Source organism: Nerophis lumbriciformis, linkage group LG26, assembly GCF_033978685.3.
Source record: "Nerophis lumbriciformis linkage group LG26, RoL_Nlum_v2.1, whole genome shotgun sequence".
In the NCBI taxonomy this organism is placed as follows: Eukaryota; Metazoa; Chordata; class Actinopteri; order Syngnathiformes; family Syngnathidae; genus Nerophis; species Nerophis lumbriciformis.
This window is the reverse complement of record NC_084573.2, coordinates 38,105,001-38,129,136: the sequence shown is the minus strand read 5'-3', so window position 1 is coordinate 38,129,136 and position 24,136 is coordinate 38,105,001. Positions and strand designations below refer to the sequence as shown.

General features: G+C 41.5%; 1 protein-coding gene across 1 annotated transcript in view; it reads left to right on the top strand.

The window, feature by feature from the left end:
* Positions 1-24,136, top strand: part of ptp4a2a (protein tyrosine phosphatase 4A2a) — a 32,197-nt gene that overhangs the window by 7,937 nt on the left and 124 nt on the right. Inside the window, exons 3-8 of the mRNA XM_061986924.1 lie at positions 1,521-1,646; positions 3,848-4,197; positions 4,304-4,396; positions 15,047-15,177; positions 15,321-15,395; positions 23,661-24,136. The exon at positions 23,661-24,136 is cut by the window's right edge and continues 124 nt beyond it. Coding sequence (XP_061842908.1) covers positions 4,102-4,197; positions 4,304-4,396; positions 15,047-15,177; positions 15,321-15,395; positions 23,661-23,772 — 507 coding nt within the window. The 5' untranslated portion in view covers positions 1,521-1,646; positions 3,848-4,101 and the 3' untranslated portion in view covers positions 23,773-24,136. The remainder of the gene's footprint in view (positions 1-1,520; positions 1,647-3,847; positions 4,198-4,303; positions 4,397-15,046; positions 15,178-15,320; positions 15,396-23,660) is intronic.

Genomic DNA, 24,136 nt, shown 5'->3' with positions numbered 1-24,136 from the left:
TCGCTCGACCGCTCATAAAAGCAATGGGACTCTGTCTGTGAATGTTGCTTGTAGTTACAACTCCGGTGCAGTAGGTGGCGGTAACCTACTATGCATTGTAACTCCGCCAATAGCACTTAATTCACCTGGTGGGCCAGAAGAAGAAGAAGACGACAACGACGAAGTAAAAGAAGAACGGACCGACCGGATCAAAATAGGAGGGTAATATAAGTTATAGGTAGATAGGTTATAGTTGCATTGCTAGCGGCTCGTCATATATTTAACGTTAATCCGCGATTTCACCGAGCGTTTCACTGACGGTGAGCAGCCTGACGCTGCTTCATTAACACCGCCGCTGTTTGACTCGGGGGCCGGGAAAGACGCACGTAGTAACAGTCACCTGTTTTCATACCGACGAGCTAACGTGTCCAGGTTATAACCCTGTTGTCAATAAACACACGTGGACTGAAGCTAAATTGTCCACTGTCCACTGCAGCATGTGAATGCAATGAAAATAATAAAATCTGAGCCAACCAGCTGTTAAAATGTTGTCCAGGTTAATGTTTTGGCCATTAAAGGCCCTTCATTTCAAGATTTCAACTGTGATCGGGCTTTAAACAGGTGGCTGACCTGTTCAGATGGGTGTAACTGCTACTGGTCAAATAATGTGAAATAGCATTTAATTTTACATGTATGCAATGCCATTTAAATGTAATTATAGATAATAATAATAATAAATACTGTGTAGTGTTGTTAATAGTAAACGGGAAGAATTTTAGTAAGATATAAGCCATGAGCACTACACAGCCAGAAAAAAACCCTAGGCAGGACAAGTAAAAATATTGGGGCAAGTAGATTTGAGAAGTCGGGCAAGTAGAAAAAAACCTTAACGTTGAACCCTGCATGTGTTGAGCTGCTGCCGCTTAAGGTTAGACGGCACTGTACATAGAGCGCTTCTGCTCGTTAGTAATAAATTCTAATGTTGGATGTTCACTCCTTCACACAGATGAGTATAGAAAAATATTTTCAACGGCCGAAAAGGGCTCGACTTGGAGAGGAGGTAGGCCTACAGTCCGGACCACAGGTGCGACCTGTTCAGCAGCAGCAGCAGGAGGAGGAGGAGGAGGTTGACTGACTGTGGCAGGACACCTCTGCCTCTGTTTCACTTCATGTTGCTGGTAAATAATATGGTTGTAGTAGTAGGCTAAAGTTAAATTATTTAGTATTCACTAATTAAAGCGACAGAGCTTTAAGAGACATTAATAAATATATTTCAGTGAATCACTAATTGTTCAAATCTGTATATAAATATGTACATAAAATGTTGTAATTATATTCCAACTCCGCGTTCTTCTCGGTCATCGCCGCTGCCGCCGCCACCCCCCGCCCCCCGACCACACCACCACAAATAGATGCCTGTCCTGTGGGAAACACTGCCGTTACACCCCTAGATGGCATACATAAAAAGTCAGGCATGCACTGGGTGGAGGGATCAAAAAATGGTCTTCATCATTGACAATGACCTATTTCTCTCCTTGCAGGCTGCACTTGTATGGCGTTTGCAAGACGTGAAGGGGAGTTCTGCCCGGCCCAGCACCTGCTGCTTATTGTGGACAAGTGAACCAGATACTTGAGAGGCACAAACCTTGCCAACTACACCCACACAGGTGTGTCAACACTCATGAGATAATGCAGTACACTGGAACCTTGATGCTAAAACCACAATGTATTTTACCGACCGGCCTGACAGCATGTTCACATTTCAAAACAAACTTTAACCATCGTCGATGATAAATTGAAATAAACAATTCTCAAGTGAAACTGTAGCCATCATATAAGCTGTAGTGACTGTACAGCCATCTTAATGCACACATGCACAGACAGAAAGTGCACTTGGGAGACTGTTTTGAGTCAACCGCCTGAATAGCAAATATCAAGCCATGAAGTCAATGGAATCATTGGTAGACCTCAGCTTCAGTGTTTCTCTGTGAAGACTGAAGAACCTTCCCATAGGACAGGGGTCGGCAACCCGCGGCTCCGGAGCCGCATGCGGCTCTTTGATCACTCTGATGCGGCTCGGCAGCTTTCTTGCCGACCCCCCGATTTTCCCGGGAGACTTCCAGATTTCAATGCCTCTCGCGGGAAACTTCCGGAATCAACATTCTCCGATTTTCACCCTTATAGTTATAATAGTCCAACCCTCACTGGAAACGTGAGGGTTGGACTATGCCAAGGCTGCCCTTTGACACCGATTCTGTTCATAACCTTTATGGACAGAATTTCTAGACGCAGTCAAGGCGTTGAGGGGATCTGGTTTGGTGGCTGCAGGATTAGGTCTCTGCTATTTGCAGATGATGTGGTCCTGATGGCTTCCTCTGGCCAAGATCTTCAGCTCTCGCTGGATCGGTTCGCAGCCGAGTGTGAAGCGACTGGGATGGGAATCAGCACCTCCAAGTCCGAGTCCATGGTTCTCTCCCGGAAAAGGGTGGAGTGCCATCTCCGGGTTGGGGAGGAGATCTTGCCCCAAATGGAGGAGCTCAAGTACCTCGGAGTCTTGTTCACGAGTGAGGGAAGAGTGGATCGTGAGATCGACAGGCGGATCAGTGCGGCGTCTTCAGTAATGCGGACGCTGTATCGATCTGTTGTGGTGAAGAAGGAGCTGAGCCAGAAGGCAAAGCTCTCAATTTACCGGTCGATCTACGTTCCCATCCTCACCTATGGTCATGAGCTTTGGGTTATGACCGAAAGGACAAGATCACGGGTACAAGCGGCCCAAATGAGTTTCCTCCGCCGGGTGGCGGGGCTCTCCCTTAGAGATAGGGTGAGAAGCTCTGCCATCCGGGGGAGCTCAAAGTAAAGCCGCTGCTCCTCCACATGGAGAGGAGCCAGATGAGGTGGTTCGGGCATCTGGTCAGGATGCCACCCGAGCGCCTCCCTAGGGAGGTGTTTAGGGCACGTCCGACCGGTAGGAGGCCGCAGGGAAGACCCAGGACACGTTGGGAAGACTATGTCTCCCGGCTGGCCTTGGAACGCCTCGGGGTCCCACGGGAAGAGCTGGACAAAGTGGCTGGGGAGAGGGAAGTCTGGGCTTCCCTGCTTAGGCTGCTGCCCCCGCGACCCGACCTCGGATAAGCGGAAGAAGATGGATGGATGGATGGAATATTTCAGTTGTTTTTATCCTTCTTTGTGGGGACATTGTTGATTGTCATGTCATGTTCGGATGTACTTTGTCTTTGCTCCGCAGTAAGTCTTTGCTGTCGTCCAGCATTCTGTTTTTGTTTACTTTGTAGCCAGTTCAGTTTTAGTTTCATTCTGCATATCCTTCCCTAAGCTTCAATGCCTTTTCTTAGGGGCACTCACCTTTTGTTTATTTTTGGTTTAAGCATTAGACACCTTTTTACCTGCACACTGCCTCCCGCTGTTTCCCACATCTACAAAGCAATTAGCTACCGGCTGCCACCTACTGATGTGGAAGAGTATTACACGGTTACTCACCACAGACACTCAACAACAACACATCATTTGCAGACTATAATTACTGCTTTGCAAAAAATATTTTTAAACCAAATAGGTGAAATTAGATCATCTCCCACAGCACACCAGACTGTATCTCACGGCACACTGGTTGAAAAACACTGATGTAGACCACAGGGAAGTCTTTTACATTTAGAAAAATATCATAATAATATGAGTCCTTTTAATGCGCTTTATAATCTGGTGCACCGGAAAATATGGTACAGGTTTAGTTAGTTCTTTGAGCGTGCAAAATGTTTCATCGCAAATCAATATTTCCTGGAAATGTCAGTCTTGAAAAGAATGATTTCCCCTTATTTACACAGTACATCTCTCTGACTCTCTGCCATTGCAGGCTTTCACTGCCATCCTGTCAAACCCTTATGAAGAAAGGACAACTTGCAACCTGTCGCCCGTTTTGGGGAGCAGAGGAGGCTTTGCTTTTTATTTGCAGAGTCTGCTTCTTCCTTTCTGCATGCATCCTCTCCTCTCTTTCCACTCAAAAGTCCCCTCCTCTAATTGACTTCTTTGAATAGACTGGTCTTTTTTTTATTTTGTAAAAAAAACAGTACCTTTTTGTAAAACCAACACGCTGCCGCGGTCGCAACAATGAATCGACCGGCCGCAGTGGAGATCTCCTATGACTGTTTAAGATTCCTAATCACCCACAATCCCACCAATGCACAACTTGGAAGGTTCATTGAGGTACGGCACTTATTTCATTGGACTTTTTCTCTTTCCAAGCCCATCTATGATTGTACCTGTTTGACTACTTTGAAGTCAGAGTGATTGATTATGTGTTGATATGAAGGAGCTGAAGGCATATGGAGCCAATACTCTAGTGAGAGTATGTGCTGCTACCTATGACACGGCACCAGTGGAACAAGAGGGCATTCAAGTCCTGGTGAGTATTTTTTTTAATTTTTTACATAAACGATGATTGCAAAATCCTACTGACAAGTCTGCTTGATGATCGATAAAACCGGTTTTGAGTTTTATCAACTTAATAACACTGGTTTGAGTCCCTCACCTTAAAGGGGAACATTATCACAATTTCAGAAGGGTTAAAACATACCTGCCAACTACTCCTGTTTTCCCGTAATTAGTACGGTTTTCATCAACCTGTTACGGTTGCAGTGATAAAAAATACGGTTTTTCATTAATTAAAAAATAATACTTTTTTAAAAATGCGCGAGGCTATTTATAGCACCGCTGCCAAGCATGAGGCATTGTTTCCAAACGAGCGAACGATCATGGAATCAGCCGGAGAAAAATCGCAAACGAGTCTTAAACCGAAAAGAAAACTGCAGTCATTCCGTGAAGAATATTCAAAAGCCTATCCGGGAATAATTATCCATTCCAAAAAGGGTGAAAACTACGCGAATTGCACCTTGTGCAGACAAGATTTTTCGATCGGACACGGAGGAAATAGCGATGTAAAAGACCACGTTGGGACAAAAAAACACAAGTCTAATGCCGTTGCTAGCGATACAAGTGGAAAACTTTCAACGTTTTTCGGATTTTAGCCACAAAAAGGTAATGACACCAATGTTATCTATTGGAATTGTTTAGTACTGTTATACTGTTAAAAGTGTTTATACTATTTATGCTTTCAAGTCCAAGTTGAAGAAATCTTGTTAAATGTTGACAGCATAACTACCAAAATACAGAAGTATGTCCTTAATATTTTTGCAGTGCTATTTCTGTTGAAAAGTTCAAATGATTACATTAGAGATGTGATGTGCCACTTTTCAAGTGTCTGATGGCTTAAATTAATTTTCATTAATTTTTCATATTTTGAATTCTTTTGAAAGGTTTACAAAAAAACCACATTTGAATTGTAATTCCATGCTATTGACAGGACTATTAATTTTAATGAAGTTAGCTTACCATGTTTACAGTATGATAATTGTGATAGAAATGTGAATTTTAGGCACAGAATATTTTTTACAATTGAACAAGGCAGTAGATTATACAAGCTTGGACAGAAAGTTAATAATGACACCAATTTTTTTTTTTATGGAATTGTTTAGTACTGTTTTACCATTTGTTTACTGTAAAAAGTGTTTATACTTTCAATTAACAAATTGAAGTCTTGTGAAAGGTTGACAGGATAACTGGCATTAACTGTCAAAATAATTTCAAACTATTGAAGTTAGCTTACAGAATAAACATGTCAATCAACCCATATGATTTTTGCTGTAATATTTTTGTTTTGAAAAGTCACTGTGACTGATAGAAAAGTGATGGTTTTAGCAACATTTTAACCTGTCTGAATGCTAATAATCATTTTGCGTCGGGGGGCGAAGCCTGAACCCCCCACCAGGACTTTGTCCTGGACCTACCGGGGCCTGCGGCCCCTGGACCCTGGCTACTAGGTTTTTCTGATTTCAAAAGTTGGCAGGTATGTCAACCTATTCCGGGTTACGGTTGCAGTGATAAAAAATACGGTTTTTCATTAATTTAAAAAAAAAAATGTTTTTAAAGTTTTATTCACGAAATCGCGTAACAACAATGACAATCGACACTGCTTCCCGTAACTTCCTATCGAGCCATTCCGAATGCCATGCGCGAGGCTATTTATAGCACCGCTGCCAAGCACGAGGCACCAGTTGCCATTGTTTCCAAACGAGCGAACGATCATGGAATCAGCCGGAGAAAAATCGCAAACGAGTCTTAAACCGAAAAGAAAACTGCAGTCATTCCGTGAAGAATATTCAAAAGCCTATCCGGGAATAATTATCCGTTCCAAAAAGGGTGAAAACTACGCGAATTGCACCTTGTGCCGACGAGATTTTTCGATCGGACACGGAGGAATTAGCGAGGGAATGCAATACGGCTTCCACAGGCGAAAACATTTACAAAATACTCGCGGAAGAAATAGACTCAAACGAAATTCCTTGGCAGAATTTGGTTTGCTTTGCTGCCGATAATGCTGCAGTGATGATGGGATCTAAAAAAGGGTGTTGCAGCTTTCATTACGGAAATGTCTCCTTCGGTTTACATCGCCGGTAAGTACAGTTCGTAGCATAAAAAAACTCACAAAACATAAAATTTTAAGTAAATCTTTTATTACATAAACAATAAATCAAATCAAAAATAATTTCTGTGGACAGTATATCTTTTTAGTTGTGATAACGATAACATGTTCAAAATTAAAGCTGCAAGCAGCATTGGTCGGGCCCGCGTATTTGGCAGGTGCTAGTCCTAAGTGTCCCAATACTTTTGTCTACTTTTAGTCTGAAGTGTCCCAAGACTTTTGTCTAGTGTACCTACCTTGTCTGCATTGTGTGGGCACGTTGGTGCTTCCTGCTTTTAAGCAGCCCTCTTAAAAAAACAGCAGCGCAGCAGCATCAGCGCAGCGGGTCTTTGAAGGGTCATAAAATCAAAACCGGAGCAGTTAGAAAAAAAAGCGCTTCTGTCGTTGTAATCAGAAGGGTTCAATCTCTCTCCTGTGTTAGTTTGAAGCCGAAACGACAAACGCGCTCAGAGGAGATAGTTTTTGAAGGAAGGTGACCGGTTTTTACAAAAAATTTGTTGTGAAGAGGGAATAGCAAACTTCCTGTTGATTTTTGCTGGGGGCTGTCAATCTATGAAATGTAGGTCTAAGTGAGACCTACATAGAGGTTTTTGTTTCATGTCTCTCCGACCTTCCCAGTGGGAGTTACAGGCAGTTTTGTCATTTTTTTCTTCCGAGGAGCAGTTTTTATTAAAAAATTGCGCTAGAGCGCAATTTTGAGATTTGGGGTTAGGTTTTTTTATTGGATCGCAATTTGTGCCAGTCCTGATGTGTGTGTTCAGTTCGGTGAGTTTTGAAGCGTGTTAAGGGGGTCAAATTACAGCTCAAAGAGGCAAAAGTGACTGTTTTTAGTACTTTTTTGTCTTGAAGGGGGAATTGCCAACTTCCTGTTGATTTCTGCCCGATGATATACAATTATGAAAACTAGGTCAAAGTCAGACCTACATACAGGTTTTTGTTTCATGTCTCTCCGATCTTCCTAGTGGGAGATATAGGCAGTCTAGTTTTTTTCTTTCCTAGGGGGCGCTAGAGCGCAATTTTGAGTTTTGGGGTTCGGTTTTTGTAAAATAAAAAAAAGGTAATTTTCGCAGGTCCTGATGTGTGGGTCGAATATGGTGAGTTTTGAAGCATGTTAAGTGGGTCAAATTACAGTTTAATGTGACGGCGGAAGAATAAAGAATAATAAAACCTTACAAATACAATAGGTCCTTATGTCCCATTGCATAAGGACTCCCAAAGAGTCCTTATACAATGGGCCATGCGGGCCCTAATAATAAAACCTTACAAATACAATAGGTCCTTATGACCCGTTGCATAAGGACTCCCTTTGGGAGTCCTTATACAATGGGCCATGCGGGCCCTAACAAGTAACATATAACTATCATACTATTCTATTACTCTTTATTAATTTGAAAAATGTCGTCATGAAGTTTTATATTTATATTTATTTATATTTCTTTCATAAACCAAAATTTCGACCTGAAGTTTCTTGTTACAATAATGTCTGCAATATCAATAATGACATGTCTTATTTATATTGTGTAATTTGAACCAAATACTCTCAAAAATCTTATTCTTTCAAGTTGTTGGAAGTTTCAACATATATGATAGACTGATAGAAAAGTGATGGTTTTAGCAACATTTTAACCTGTCTGAATGCTAATAATCATTTTTTGCTTTTGATTTCAAAAGTTGGCAGGTATGTTAAAACCATTAAAAATCCATTCCCAGTGGCCTATTTTATTTTTCGAAGTTTTTTTCAAAATTTTACCCATCACACAATATCCCTAAAAAAAGCTTCAAAGTGCCTGATTTTAACCATCGTTATATACACCCACTCCATTTTCCTGTGACGTCACATAGTGAAGCCAACACAAACAAACATGGCGGATAGAACAGCAAGCTATAGCGACATTAGCTCGGATTCAGACTCGGATTTCAGCGGCTTAAGCGATTCAACAGATTACGCATGTATTGAAACGGATGGTTGTAGTGTGGAGGCAGGTAGCGAAAACCAAATTGAAGAATAAACTGAAGCTATTGAGCCGTATCGGTTTGAACCGTATGCAAGCGAAAACGACGAAAACGACACGACAGCCAGCGACACGGGAGAAAGCGAGGACGAATTCGGCGATCGCCTTCTAACCAACGATTGGTATGTGTTTGTTTGGCATTAAGGCTGCAGCTAACGATTATTTTTCTATCGATTAATCTATAGATTATTTTTTTCGATTAATCGGTTAATCTATAGATTATTATTTTTTTCGATTAATCTATAGATTATTTTTCCTTTTACCGATTATTTTTTTTATTTAAAATGAATATAAAAAAATAAATGTAGGCCAGTTTTTTCAAAAGGCATGGCTTTTATTTACCAAAAAAAAAAAAGTATGGCCACTCAGTCAACATTGACAACAACATGACAAAATATTCTGTAACAATGTAAACATTTAAAACTTTTAACATTTAACAAAATTAAAAGTAGCTCATTTGTTTTTTAATGTGCAAATATAAAAGTAAACATCCAGTGCAAATCTTAATATTCTGCAATAGTATAAGCATTTCAAAAGTAAAAGTATTGCTTATTTTGCTTTAAAATGTGCAAAAATAAAGATAAACATCCAATACAAAAAAGTGCAAAACGAAAATAATCTGTAACAATGTAAACATTTCAACAAAAGTAAAAGTATTGCTTATTTGCTAAAATGTGCAAAAATAAAAATAAACATCCAATACAAAAAAGTGCAAAACAAAATATTCTGTAACAGTGTAAACATTTCAACAAAAGTAAAAGTATTGCTTATTTTGCTTAATAACACAACAATGATAGTATGATTAAAGTGAAAGTTAATTGTTGGTTTGTACATAGTATATGTAACTGTTAATGTTGTAAAAGGTATTTGGACAACTAATTAACGTTAGCGTTTGTGACACGTCTTGTGCCGTGGGGTTCTTTCAGGACCGACAGACTGAACGCCAGACGGCTTTGCCAGGTTTACAATCTTTTAATTTTACACAAAGTCTTTTCTCTTCCAACTCTTTTCTCTTTCTTTCCTCGCTTTTCAGCTCCTCTTCCTCGCTCGCTCGTTGTCCCCTGTCTCTGTCTCTCCTCCTCTCTCGCTCCACGTCACCTTCACTCTGACTCCTTCCAGTCTCTCTTCCCTTTCTCTCTGCTGCTCCCCTTTTCTTCAGCAAGAGGAGATTGGATGATCGTGCCCAGGTGCGCGGATCGCGCACCTGGGCACGATTGCGGCGTCGCTCCCGGCGCGCCCCACCTCGCCGCTCGCTCGCCGGCCCCGCCTCTCCACAGCGTTAAAGAGGAGTGCGTCTGTAAACACTGAACAGGCACGCCAAACGCACCTCTCAGAGCGAAACAGTGCTTTAGTTTATGAATTTACAACGCAGATACAAATGACACATTCATGTTTTTGTGTAATGATGACAACGTATACTCACGCGGACGATTGACTAGTTGATGGTGATGGCAAGAACGCTGTCGGTTTTCTTTTCAAATGTTCGTTCATAGCCGTTGTGCTGCTATGATAGGCCATTTCCGCTCGACACAGTGTGCATACAACAACATTATTAGGCCGTTTATTGAAATACTCCCACACTTTTGATTACTTTTGGCGTGCTTTTTCCCCCTCGCTCGCACCGTCTGCTTTGCGATCCGCCATGACAGTAGTGTGACGTAAATATGCGACGCATCGACACACAAAAATGGCGTCGACGTATTTACGTAACCGATGACGTCGACGCGTCGTTTCAGCCTTATTTGGCATTAAAGGAAACTAACAACTATGAACTAGGTTTACAGCATATGAAATACATTTGGCAACAACATGCACTATGAGAGTGCAGACAGCCCAATTTTCATCAATTCATATATTCTGTAGACATACCCTCATCCGCTCTCTTTTCCTGAAAGCTGATCTGTCCAGTCCAGTTGGAAATGCATCTGCTTTGAGTGTCGCAGGATATCCACACATTCTTGCCATCTCTGTCGTAGCATAGCTTTGGTCGGTAAAGTGTGCGGAACAAACGTCCAATTTCTTGCCACTTTGGCATCTTTGGGCCACTGGTGCAACTTGAATCTGTCCCTGTTCGTGTTGTTACACCCTCCGACAACACACCGACGAGGCATGATGTCTCCAAGGTTACGGAAAACAGTCGAAAAAATTGAAAATAACAGAGCTGATTTGACTCGGTGTTTGAGAAAATGGGGGATTGCTTCCCGTTGTGACGTCATCGCTCAAAGAGCGAATAATAGAAAAGCGTTTAATTCGCCAAAATTCACCCATTTAGAGTTCGGAAATCGGTCAAAAAAATATATGATCTTTTTTCTGCAACATCAAGGTATATATTGACGCTTACATAGGTCTGGTGATAATGTTCCCCTTTAACAGGGGCAGGCGGTATTTTAGGGTGGTGATGCCACTTCTATGAAAATAAACAAAAACCCGTTGCTTTCCACTCCTTTGGACATTCCAAACCTCGTAAGTGGAACTTTCAACTGCTTCAGAGTTTGCACAGGGATGCTAGAAAATGCCTTTGCCCAAATTCCAATATACAGTGGTGGTCAAAAGTGTACATACACTTGTAAAGAACATCATGTCATGGCTGTCTTGACTTTACAATCATTTCTACATCTCTTATTTTTTTGTGATGTAGTGATTGGAGCACATACTTGTTGGTCACAAAAAACACTCATGAAGTTTGCTTCTTTTATGAATTTATTATGGCTCTACTGAAAATGTGAGGGTCAAAAGTATACATACAGCAATGTTAATATTTGCTTACATGTCCCTTGGCAAGTTTACCTGCAATAAGGCACTTTTGGTAGCCATCCACAAGCTTCTGCTTGACCACTTGACCACTAAATTGCTGCAGTTCAGCTAAATGTGTTGCTTTTCTGACATGGACTTGTTTCTTCAGCATTGTCCACACGTTTAAGTCAGGACTTTGGGAAGGCCATTTTAAAACCTTCATTCTAGCCTGATTTAGCCATTCCTTCACCACTTTACCAAAAAAAAATATATATATATATATATATATATATATATATATATATATATATATATATATATACATATTTTATTTTTTTTATTTTATTTTTTTTGAGGGAAAGGGGGATAACAACTGCGCACATGCCCCCTAGACCGGCCAGTATATACCGTATTTTCCGCACCATAAGCCGCCCTGGGTTAAAAGCCGCGCCTTCAATGAACGGCATATTTCAAAACTTTGTCCACCTATAAGCCGCCCCGTGTTATAAGCCGCATCTAACTGCGCTAAAGGAATGTCAAAAAAAACAGTCGGATAGGTCAGTCAAACTTTAATAATATATTAAAAACCAGCGTGATGTGGGCGCGCATGGAGTCGTATATCAACATGGACGGAGCTGCGTGAAAAAAGCCACCCGGCCTCTTCGCGTAAACTTACCTTAACCACTCGCTCATCTTTTCTTCATCCATCCATCCCTTCGAGTTAGCTTTTATGATGACGCCGGCTGGAAAGGTCTCTTTTGGCAAGGTCTTCCTTTTGAATATCACCATGGGTGGAAGTTTCTGGCCATTAGCATGGCAAGCTAGAACCACAGTGAAGGATGACTTCTCATTCCCTGTGGTGCGAATATTCACCGTACGTGCTCCCGTTGTATCCACAGTGCGGTTCACAGGAATATCAAAAGTCAGTGGAACCTCGTCCATGTTGATAATGTTCTCTGGCCGGATCTTTTTTTCAGCTATCTTGTTTTTACAATATGCACGGAAAGTAGCCAGCTTTTCTTGAAAGTCTTTAGGCAGTTGCTGTGAAATAGTAGTCCGTGTGCGGATGGAGAGATTGCGTCTTTTCATGAACCGGAAACCTGTCGCTTAGTAGGAGCCATTTTGTGGTCTTTACAGATGTAAACACACAAAGGAAATGAAACGTAATATCCGCGCGCTTCTTCTTCTTCTACGGGGGTGGGTGGTTGCTTACAGTAGAAGAAGAAGCGCTTCCTGTTCTATGGGGGCGGGTGCTTACCTTGGCGGTTGCTTGCGTAGAAGAAGAAGCACTTCCTCTTCTACGGGGAAAAAAGATGGCGGCTGTTTACCGTAGTTGCGAGACCGAAACTTTATGAAAATGAATCTTAATATTAATCCATATATAAAGCGCACCGGGTTATAAGCCGCACTGTCAGCTTTTGAGTAAATTTGTGGTTTTTAGGTGCGGCTAATAGTGCGGAAAATACGGTATATGCATGCTTAAGATCCTCTGCCTCGGAAGAAAATAATGTTTGCCTTGGTGCCCTAAAATATGAGCACTCCTTTAAGGCAACACTTGCCTTGACCTTAAAAAATAAACATTTGAAGCCTGCAGCTAAAAGCATGCAAAATATTAGAAATATAAAAGCGAAAATGGGTTGGAAGAGCTCCCTATGTGTGTTTGGGTGAGTTGCTTACACACTCCATGAACATTCATTTTAGAAGTATTTTGTGACATCCCAGTTGGTAGAAATCGAAAAATATAAAAACATTTATTAAGACAGCATTTTGTTTGGGATACTTTGACATGTAGTACGTCTCAAACACTTCCAATCATCCATCTATACCAGGGGTGCTCATTACGTCGATCGCGAGCTACCGGTCGATCTCGGAGGGTGTGTCAGTCGATCACCAGCCAGCCATTAAAAAAATAGTCCTAAAAATGAGCGATCATCAATCTTCACTATGACGTCACTTTCGTCACTTGATTGACATTCACGGCACCCGAGGGTCTTCTGAGATGACGCTGGCTGCTGCCAGCTCATTAAAATTACCGACTGGAAGGCGAGAAACACTTTATTTCAACAGACTCTGGCGCCGTACCTGTCGTCAAAACTCCAGAGACCGACTGCACAGTTGCACAATAAAAGCTCTGCTTCATCCTGCCTGCGCTAACAAAATAAGAGTCTCAGAAAGCTGGCGTGCACAAGCTAGCAAGCTACGGAGTTTGCCGACAATGTATTTCTTGTAAAGTGTATACAAAGGAGTACGGAAGCTGGACAAATAAGATGCCAAAAACCAACCACTTTCATGTGGTATTGGACAGAAAGGAGGACTTTTTTCTCCTCCGTTCGAAAATGCGGACGTTTTTAGCACCACTGTCTGATTCCAATCAATGCAAGTCATCAGAATCAGGTAATACACCAACTTATATTCTTGTCTTCATGAAAGAAAGGAATCTATATGTGTTAAACATGCCTGTATTATCTTTAAACACCTTAACTTGTTAACAATATTAACTATATGTGTTAAACATGCTTGCATTATCTTTAAACACCTTTAACTTATTAACAATATTAACTATATGTGTTAAACATGCTTGTATTATCATTAAACACCTTTAACTTGTTAACAATATTAACCATATGTGTTAAACATGCTTGTATTATCTTTAAACACCTTTAACTTATTATTAATATTAACTATATGTATTAAACATGCTTGTATTATCTTTAAACACCTTTAACTTGTTAACAATATTAACTATATGTGTTAAACATGCTTGCATTATCTTTAAACACCTTTAACTTATTAACAATATTAACTATATGTGTTAAACATGCTTGTATTATCATTTAACACCTTTAACTTGTTAACAATATTAACTATATGTGTTAAACATGCTTGTATTATCTTTAAACACCTTTAACTTATTAATATCAACTATATGTATTAAACATGCTTGTATTATCATTAAACACCTTTAACTTGTTAACAATATTAACTATATGTATTAAACATGCTTGCATTATCTTTAAACACCTTTAACTTGTTAACAATATTAACTATATGTATTAAACATGCTTGTATTATCATTAAACACCTTTAACTTGTTAACAATATTAACTATATGTATTAAACATGCTTGCATTATCTTTAAACACCTTTAACTTGTTAACAATATTAACTATATGTATTAAACATGCTTGTATTATCATTAAACACCTTTAATTTATTAACAATATTAACTATATGTATTAAACATGCTTGCATTATCTTTAAACACCTTTAACTTGTTAACAATATTAACTATATGTATTAAACATACTTGTATTATCATTAAACACCTTTAATTTATTAACAATATTAACTATATGTATTAAACATTCTTGTATTATCATTAAACACCTTTAACTTGTTAACAATATTAACTATATGTGTTAAACATGCTTGTATTATCTTTAAACACCTTTAACTTATTATTAATATTAACTATATGTATTAAACATGCTTGTATTATCATTAAACACCTTTAACTTATTAACAAAAACATATATTTCATAAATAAGTAAATATAAATTATATATATGAATGAGGTAGATCCCCACGACTTGATCAATTGAAAAGTAGCTCGCCTGCAGAAAAAATGTGAGCACCCCTGATATATACTTTATCTGCATGTTTATAGCCCTAATCAAAATATACTTTGAAAGGTAATTTAGAATTTTTAAAAGATAAAATGGATATTTCCATTAACCAGTCATAAAACAAAATGCCTTACTTTCTCCAGGATATGCCATTCGATGATGGCTCCGCCCCCCCAGAGCAGCTGGTGGATGATTGGCTGAGCCTGTTGCAGGCCAAGTTTCGAGATGAGCCTGGCGGCTGTGTGGCTGTGCATTGTGTTGCAGGTCTGGGAAGGTATGTGACGTGTGGACACCTCGCTCTATGGCCTGAAGTACATTTGCTCTATGCTGGATGGTTCAGATGTCTGGACTATTGAGCATTAATTGTATTCCAGTTAGGTAGTTGGACTCCTGTATTGATTCAAGATGTTCCCTCAGAGCTCCTGTGCTCGTTGCCCTGGCGCTAATTGAGTGTGGGATGGAGTACGAAGATGCTGTTCACTTCATAAGACTGTGAGTGATGGCATCTGATGTCACATTTGCTCTTTTTCTCATCTCTGCATGACAATGTTCACACCAGATAACTATTTTCCCTCTTCACATTTTATGCATGAAAGAGGAACTGCACTTTTTAGGGCCCGCATGGCCCATTGCATAAGGACTCCCAAAGGGAGTCCTTATGCAATGGGACATAAGAACCTATTGAATTTGTAAGGTTTTATTATTATTATACCGGCCGCCTCTTTGAGCTGTAATTTGACCCACTTAACATGCTTCAAAACTCACCATATTTGACCCACACATCAGGACCTGCGAAAATTGCCTTTTAATAAAAAAAACGAACCCCAAAACTCAAAATTGCGCTCTAGCGCCCCCTAGGAAAAAAAACAAACTAGACTGCCTGTAACTCTCACTAGGAAGGTCGGAGAGACATGAAAAAAATACCTCTATGTAGGTCTGACTTAGACCTACATTTCACAATTGTACATTGTCGGGCAAAAATCAACAGGAAGTTGGCTATTCCCCCTTCAAGACAAAAAAAGTACTAAAAACAGTCACTTTTGCCTCTTTGAGCTGTAATTTGACCCCCTTAACATGCTTCAAAACTCACCGAACTGAACGCACACATCAGGACTGGCAAAAATTGCGATCTAATAAAAAAAACCTAACCCCAAATTTAAAAATTGCGCTCTACTGCAATTTTTGAATAAAACGCAGAAAAAACTGCTCCTCGGAAGACAAAAATGACAAAACTGCCTGTAACTCCCACTGGGAAGGTCGGAGAGACATGAAACAAAAACTTCTATGTAGGTCTCACTTAGACCTACATTTCATAAATTGACAACCCCCAGCAAAATTCTACAGGAAGTTTGCTTTTCCCCCTTCAAAACATCATTTTTGTAAAAATCGGTCACCTTTCATCAAACATTATCTCCTCTGAGCGCGTTTGTTGTTTCGGCTTCAAACTAACACAGGAGAGGGATTGTACCCTTCTGATTAAGAGTTTTGATACCTGCTCCGGTTTTGATTTTATGACCCTTCAAAGAACCGCTATGCTGATGCTGATGTTATTTCAAGATGGCTGCTTAAAAGCAGGAAGCACCAACATGCCCACACTATGCAGACAAGGTAGGTACACTAGACAAAAGTCTTGGGACACTTCGGACTACAAGTAGACAAAAGTATTGGGACACTTATAACTACCACTGGACAAAAGTATTGGGACACTTAGGCCGAAAACTGGACAAAAGTATTGGGACACTTGGGACTACAACTTGACAAAAGTATTGGGACAATTATGACTACCACTGGACAAAAGTATTGGGACACTTATAACGACAACTGGACAAAAGTATTGGGACACTTACACTGGACAAAAGTATTGGGACACTTAGGACTACAACTTGACAAAGGACTACAACTTGACAAAAGTATTGGGACACTTATGACTACCACTGAACAAAAGTATTGGGACACTTCGGACTAAACGTAGACACAAGTATTGGGATATTTAGGACTTCCACTTGACAAAAGTATTGGGACACTTACACTGGACAAAAGTATTGGGACACTTACACTGGACAAAAGTATTGGGACACTTAGGACTACAACTTGACAAAAGTATTTGGACACTTAGGACTAAAACTGGACAAAAGTTTTGGACACTTATGACTAAAACTGGACAAAAGTTTTGGACACTTATGACTAAAACTGGACACAAGTATTGGGACACTTAGGACTAAAACTTGACAAAAGTATTGGGCCACTTGGGACTAAAACTTGACAAAAGTATTGGAACTCTTTGGACTACCACTGGACAAAAGTATTGGGACGCTTACACTGGCCAAAAGTATTGGGACACTTAGGACTACAACTGGACAAAAGTATTGGGACACTTAGGACTACAACTGAACAAAAGTTTTGGGATACTTAGGACTGCAACTAGACAAAAAAAATTGGGACTTTTAGTATTAAAACTTGACAAAAATATTGGGACATTTAGGACTAAAACTTGACAAAAGTATTGGGAAACTTCGGACTACCACGGGACAAAAGTATTGGGACACTTAGGACTACGACTGGAAAAAAGTATTGGGACATTTTGGACTACCACTGGCCAAAAGTATTGGGACACTTAGACTGGATAAAAGTATTGGGACACTTAGGACTACAACTTGACAAAAGTATTGGGACAAATTAGGAATAAAACTGGACAAAATTATTGGGACACTTAGGACTAGCACCTGCCAAATATGCGGGCCCGACCAATGCTGCTTGCAGCTTTAATTTTGTTTGAATTTTGCCTATCATTCGCAATCCAATGTTTTTTTAATGCATTCTACATAGTAAATAAATGCCATCAAAAGTCTGCTGACAATGTAGCCTATAAGAGTTGCTCTATTCTGCCTATAAAGCCCTTAAAACATCCAAACACCTCCATTAAGGTTTTATATACATGCTGAAAGTATATATATATATATATATATAAAATGTAGTAACATTTATAACAACATTTAATATTTACATATTGTGTTCATTTTAAGCATATGCAGCGCATGCATTTAAAAAAACGCATCACCTTCGCTTTCTTTTTCTTTTTCAACAACACGTGTGAATTGTGAAGTGAATTATATTTATATAGCGCTTTTTCTCTAGTGACTCAAAGCACTTTTACATAGTGAAAGCCAATATCTAAGTTACATTTTAAACCAGTGTGGGTGGCACTGGGAGCAGGTGGGTAAAGTGTCTTGCCCAAGGACACAATGGCAGTGACTAGGGTGGCGGAAGCGGGGATCGAACCTGGAACCCTCAAGTTGCTGGCAGGGCCACTCTACCAACCGAACTATACCGCCCCAATATCACTGATTATTTCTCACTGCAGACTTCACGAGAGCCAACAAACATAATAAAGCATCACTTACTGTACAATGTCTGCTGTCGTTAGATTGCCGACTGCTAGGATGTTCATATATTCCCATTTAGATGAAGAATGACTCATAATCCTCGCAAAGAAAGGGGGAGTGGAGTTTTCGCCATTTATCCATCCATCCATCTTCTTCCGCTTATCCGAGGTCGGGTCGCGGGGGCAGCAGCCTAAGCAGGGAAGCCCAGACTTCCCTCTCCCCAGCCACTTCGTCCAGCTCCTCCCGGGGGATCCCAAGGCGTTCCCAGGCCAGCCGGGAGACATAGTCTTCCCAACGTGTCCTGGGTCTTCCCTGTGGCCTCCTACCGGTCGAATGTGCACTAAACACCTCCCTAGGGAGGCGTTCGGGTGGCATCCTGACCAGATGCCCGAACCACCTCATCTGGCTCCTCTCCATGTGGAGGAGCAGCGGCTTTACTTTGAGCTCCCCCCGGATGACAGAGCTTCTCACCCTATCTCTAAGGGAGAGACCCGCCACCCGGCGGAGGAAACTCATTTGGGCCGCTTGTACCCGTGATCTTGTCCTTTCGGTCATAACCCAAAGCTCATGACCATAGGTGAGGATGGGAACGTAGATCGACCGGTAAATTGAGAGCTTTGCCTTCCGGCTCAGCTCCTTCTTGACCACAACGGATCGATACAGCGTCCGCATTACTGAAGACGCCGCACCGATCCGCCTGTCGATCTCATGATCCACTCTTCCCTCACTCGTGAACAAGACTCCTAGGTACTTGAACTCCTCCACTTGGGGCATGGTCTCCTCCCCAACCCGGAGATGGCACTCCACCCTTTTCCGGGCGAGAACCATGGACTCGGCTTTGGAGGTGCTGATTCTCATCCCAGTCGATCCAGAGAGAGCTGAAGATCCTGGCCGGATGAAGCCACCAGGACCACATCAAAAAGCAGAGACCTAATCCTGCAGCCACCAAACCAGATCCCCTCAACGCCATGACTGCGCCTAGAAATTCTGTCCATAAAAGTTATGAACAGAATCGTTTTTTTGTAAAAGTTTTCGCCATTTACCGGGTTTGAATTAGCTGTCTTAATTGTACCAACTTGTCGGGTCACGTCCTCATCCTTCTACTATCCAGGTGAGAGGCATGATTCATGATCTACAATGAACTTCCACGAGCAGAGAAGCGAGGAAACGGGTCACCACTCGATGTAAACAAAGCCAAACACGGTGGTGATGACTGCGCCGCTGAAAATAATTTGTCTGCGTTAGCACTTGTAATAACAATATCACTAATACTTGTTAATATTCAAGTCACTAAATGTATATGGAGTATTGTTCGCAATTTTTGGATGGTTGTTTTATATATTGGGTTTTATGGGCGATTCCCGGTCAGGTCTATTCAGGTGTACTGGAGAGGAGGCTACGCCGGATAGTCGAACCTCGTATTCAGGAGGAACAGTGTGGTTTTCGTCCTGGTCGTGGAACTGTGGACCAGCTCTATACTCTGGGCAGGGTCCTTGAGGGTGCATGGGAGTTTGTCCAACCAGTCTACATGTGTTTTGTGGACTTGGAGAAGGCATTCGACCGTGTCCCTCGGGAAGTCCTGTGGGGAGTGCTCAGAGAGTATGGGGTATCGGACTGTCTGATTGTGGCAGTCCGCTCCCTGTATGATCAGTGCCAGAGCTTGGTCCGCATTGCCGGTAGTAAGTCGGACACGTTTCCAGTGAGGGTTGGACTCCGCCAAGGCTGCCCTTTGTCACCGATTCTGTTCATAACCTTTATGGACAGAATTTCTAGGCGCAGTCAAGGCGTTGAGGGGATCTGGTTTGGTGGCTGCAGGATTAGGTCTCTGCTTTTTGCAGATGATGTGGTCCTGATGGCTTCATCTGGCCAGGATCTTCAGCTCTCGCTGGATCGGTTCACAGCCGAGTGTGAAGCGACTGGGATGAGAATCAGCACCTCCAAGTCCGAGTCCATGGTTTTCGCCCGGAAAAGGGTGGAGTGCCATCTCCGGGTTGGGGAGGAGATCTTGCCCCAAGTGGAGAAGTTCAAGTACCTCGGAGTCTTGTTCACGAGTGAGGGAAGAGTGGATGGTGAGATCGACAGGTGGATCGGTGCGGCGTCTTCAGTAATGCGGACGCTGTATCGATCCGTTGTGGTGAAGAAGGAGCTGAGCCGGAAGGCAAAGCTCTCAATTTACCGGTCGATCTACGTTCCCATCCTCACCTATGGTCATGAGCTTTGGGTTATGACCGAAAGGACAAGATCACGGGTACAAGCGGCCCAAATGAGTTTCCTCCGCCGGGTGGCGGGGCTCTCCCTTAGAGATAGGGTGAGAAGCTCTGCCATCCGGGGGGAGCTCAAAGTAAAGCCGCTGCTCCTCCACATCGAGAGGAGCCAGATGAGGTGGTTCGGGCATCTGGTCAGGATGCCACCCGAACGCCTCCCTAGGGAGGTGTTTAGGGCACGTCCGACCGGTAGGAGGCCGCGAGGAAGACCCAGGACACGTTGGGAAGACTATGTCTCCCGGCTGGCCTGGGAAAGCCTCGGGGTCCCACAGGAAGAGCTGGACGAAGTGGCTGGGGAGAGGGAAGTCTGGGCTTCCCTGCTTAGGCTGCTGCCCCCGCAACCCGGCCTCGGATAAGCGGAAGAAGATGGATGGATGGATGGATGGACTAATACTTGTTAATATTCAAGTCACCAAATTGATATAGAGTATTGTTCGCAATTTTTGGATGGTTCTTTTATTTATTGGGTTTTATGGGCGGAATTGAGGACCTCTGTCATGTCTGTGTGATCATGTTTTGTTTTAGTCATGTTCGGTTTTGTTTTTGGACTTTTTGTGCACTTTTGTTTTGTCACCATAGCAACCATTAGTTTTCACCTGTCACGTCACGCACCTGTTTCACGTTTTGAGTCACGCACCTGCTTTCACTAATCATGTCGGTAGTATTTAAGTTCATTGTTTTCAGTTCGTCGTTCTGGCGAAATTCCCGGATTCATACCCCTGTCACACTTTTACCTCTGCGCACTTCATAGTCCATGCCAAGTAAGTTTTTTTTTTTTGTTTATTAATGCCACATTTAGTGTTTTTGTTTTATTCTTCACAGTTTTTTTTGCCCACGTGCAAGTCTTTTTGTTTCGTTAGTCAAGTTTGTACATCCGCCTTGAGCGCACTTTTTGTTCCTTTGAGTGTTATAAATAAATATGTATTCACCTTCACGCCATGACCAGTCCAGCTTTACTTGCATCTCGGGAAAACAAACACACCATAGTCCACGTCTTGACAACCTCCCATTGGCTTTTATTTACATTTATTTACAATGCAAAAATGCATTTTAATAAATCCATCCGTTGTCATGTCTTTCATAATGATTGTGAACGAAACTAAATATTTAAAAAAAAGCGCAGTTCTCCTTTAAAGATGCTAAAACCAAATCCTCAATATACAGGTAAAAGCCAGTAAATTAGAATATTTTGAAAAACTTGATTTATTTCAGTAATTGCATTCAAAAGGTGTAACTTGTACATTATATTTATTCATTGCACACAGACTGATGCATTCAAATGTTTATTTCATTTAATTTTGATGATTTGAAGTGGCAACAAATGAAAATCCAAAATTCCGTGTGTCACAAAATTTGAATATTGTGTAAGCGTTAAATTTTGAAGACACCTGGTGCCACAAACTAATCAGCTGATTAACTCAAAACACCTGCAAAGGGCTTTAAATGGTCTCTCAGTCCAGTTCTGAAGCCTACACAAACATGGGGAAGACTTCAGATTTGACAGCTGTCCAAAAGGCAACCATCGACACATTGCACAAGGAGGGAAAGACACAAAAGGTTATTGCTGAAGAGGCTGGCTGTTCTCAGAGCTCTGTGTCCAAACACATTAATGGAGAGGCAAAGGGAAGGAAAAACTGTGGTCAGAAAAAGTGTACAAGCGATAGGGATCACCGCGCCCTGGTCAAGATTGTGAAAAAAAACCCATTCAAAAATGTGGGGGAGATTCAGAAGGAGTGGACAGCTGCTGGAGTCAGTGCTTCAAGATCCACCACCAAGAGACGCTTGAAAGACATGGGTTTCAACTGCCGCATACCTCGTGTCAAGCCACTGTTGACCAAGAAACAGCGCGAAAAGCGTCTCACCTGGGCTAAGGAACAAAAGAGCTGGACTGCTGCTGAGCGGTCCAAAGCCATGTTTTCTGACGAAAGCAAATTTTGCATTTCCTTTGGAAATCGAGGTCCCAGAGTCTGGAGGAAGACAGGAGAGGCACAGGATCCACGTTGCCTGGAGTCTAGTGTAAAGTTTCCACCATCAGTGATGGTTTGGGGTGCCATGTCATCTGCTGGTGTCGGTCCACTCTGTTTCCTGAGATCCAGGGTCAACGCAGCCGTCTACCAGCAAGTTTTAGAGCACTTCATGCTTCCTGCTGCTGACCTGCTCTATGGAGATGGAGATTTCAAGTTCCAACAGGACTTGGCGCCTGCACACAGCGCAAAATCTACCCGTGCCTGGTTTACGGACCATGGTATTTCTGTTCTAAATTGGCCCGCCAACTCCCCTGACCTTAGCCCCATAGAAAATCTGTGGGGTATTGTGAAAAGGAAGATGCAGAATGCCAGACCCAAAAACGCAGAAGAGTTGAAGGCCACTATCAGAGCAACCTGGGCTCTCATAACACCTGAGCAGTGCCAGAAACTCATCGACTCCATGCCACGCCGCATTAACGCAGTAATTGAGGCAAAAGGAGCTCCAACCAAGTATTGAGTATTGTACATGCTCATATTTTTCATTTTCATACTTTTCAGTTGGCCAACATTTCTAAAAAAATCCCTTTTTTGTATTAGCCTTAAGTAATATTCTAATTTTGTGACACACGGAATTTTGGATTTCCATTTGTTGCCACTTCAAATCATCAAAATTAAATGAAATAAACATTTGAATGCATCAGTCTGTGTGCAATGAATAAATATAATGTACAAGTTACACCTTTTGAATGCAATTACTGAAATGAATCGAGTTTTTCAAAATATTCTAATTTACTGGCTTTTACCTGTATTAGGGGTGTAATAACACATTTATTTGTAATTATAGACTTTCTGCTATAGAAAAAGTTTATAGGGGAATGTTGCCATAAACTGTGTCACTAAGCATAATAAGAAACATTTTGTCATGACCTCATTTTCTGTATTCGGTTCCTGTTTAGCGCTCTCACTTTAGTTCCACTTCCTGTCTGGCTCGACCACTCCTTTGGCCCGAGCACTGGCTCCCTCACCTGTGCCTGATTGCCAATCTAGGCACACCTGTTCTTCACAATTGTTAATTAATCCCATACATTTTCATGATATTGTTTGTTTCAAGCATGTTTATTCATGTTTTGTTTTTTTTCCCAGGAAGCGTCGTGGAGCTTTTAACTCCAAGCAGCTGCTTTTCCTGGAAAACTACAAGCCCAGACTGTGCTTGCGCTCCAAAGATGCAAACGGTCAGAGCTGCACAATACAGTAGGGATGGACAATAGCAGACTTGAAGGTTCATGGGACCAGCAAAGCACCTTTTAATGATACTGGATGCTGAAAATGATAACTTGTTGTCAAACATCTCCACTCATCCTGACAGACTGCGAGTCCCCAAATGAATCACAAAGAAAGCTGGAACTGGTTTGGTGTGTATTCTGATAAAGTTAAGGTAAAGCACACGTCGTTTATTAAATATGTTTCCCGAAAATATAACCAGCTAAATTGTGTTCTTAGTTTTTGGCTTGAATTGTAAATTTGACGTTTCACTGTGCTTTGATACATTTGACAGTTTTGATGTTTTTATCTATTTGGTAGCAGAACTGTGCCGATAGTTGCCGACAAGTAACTCATGC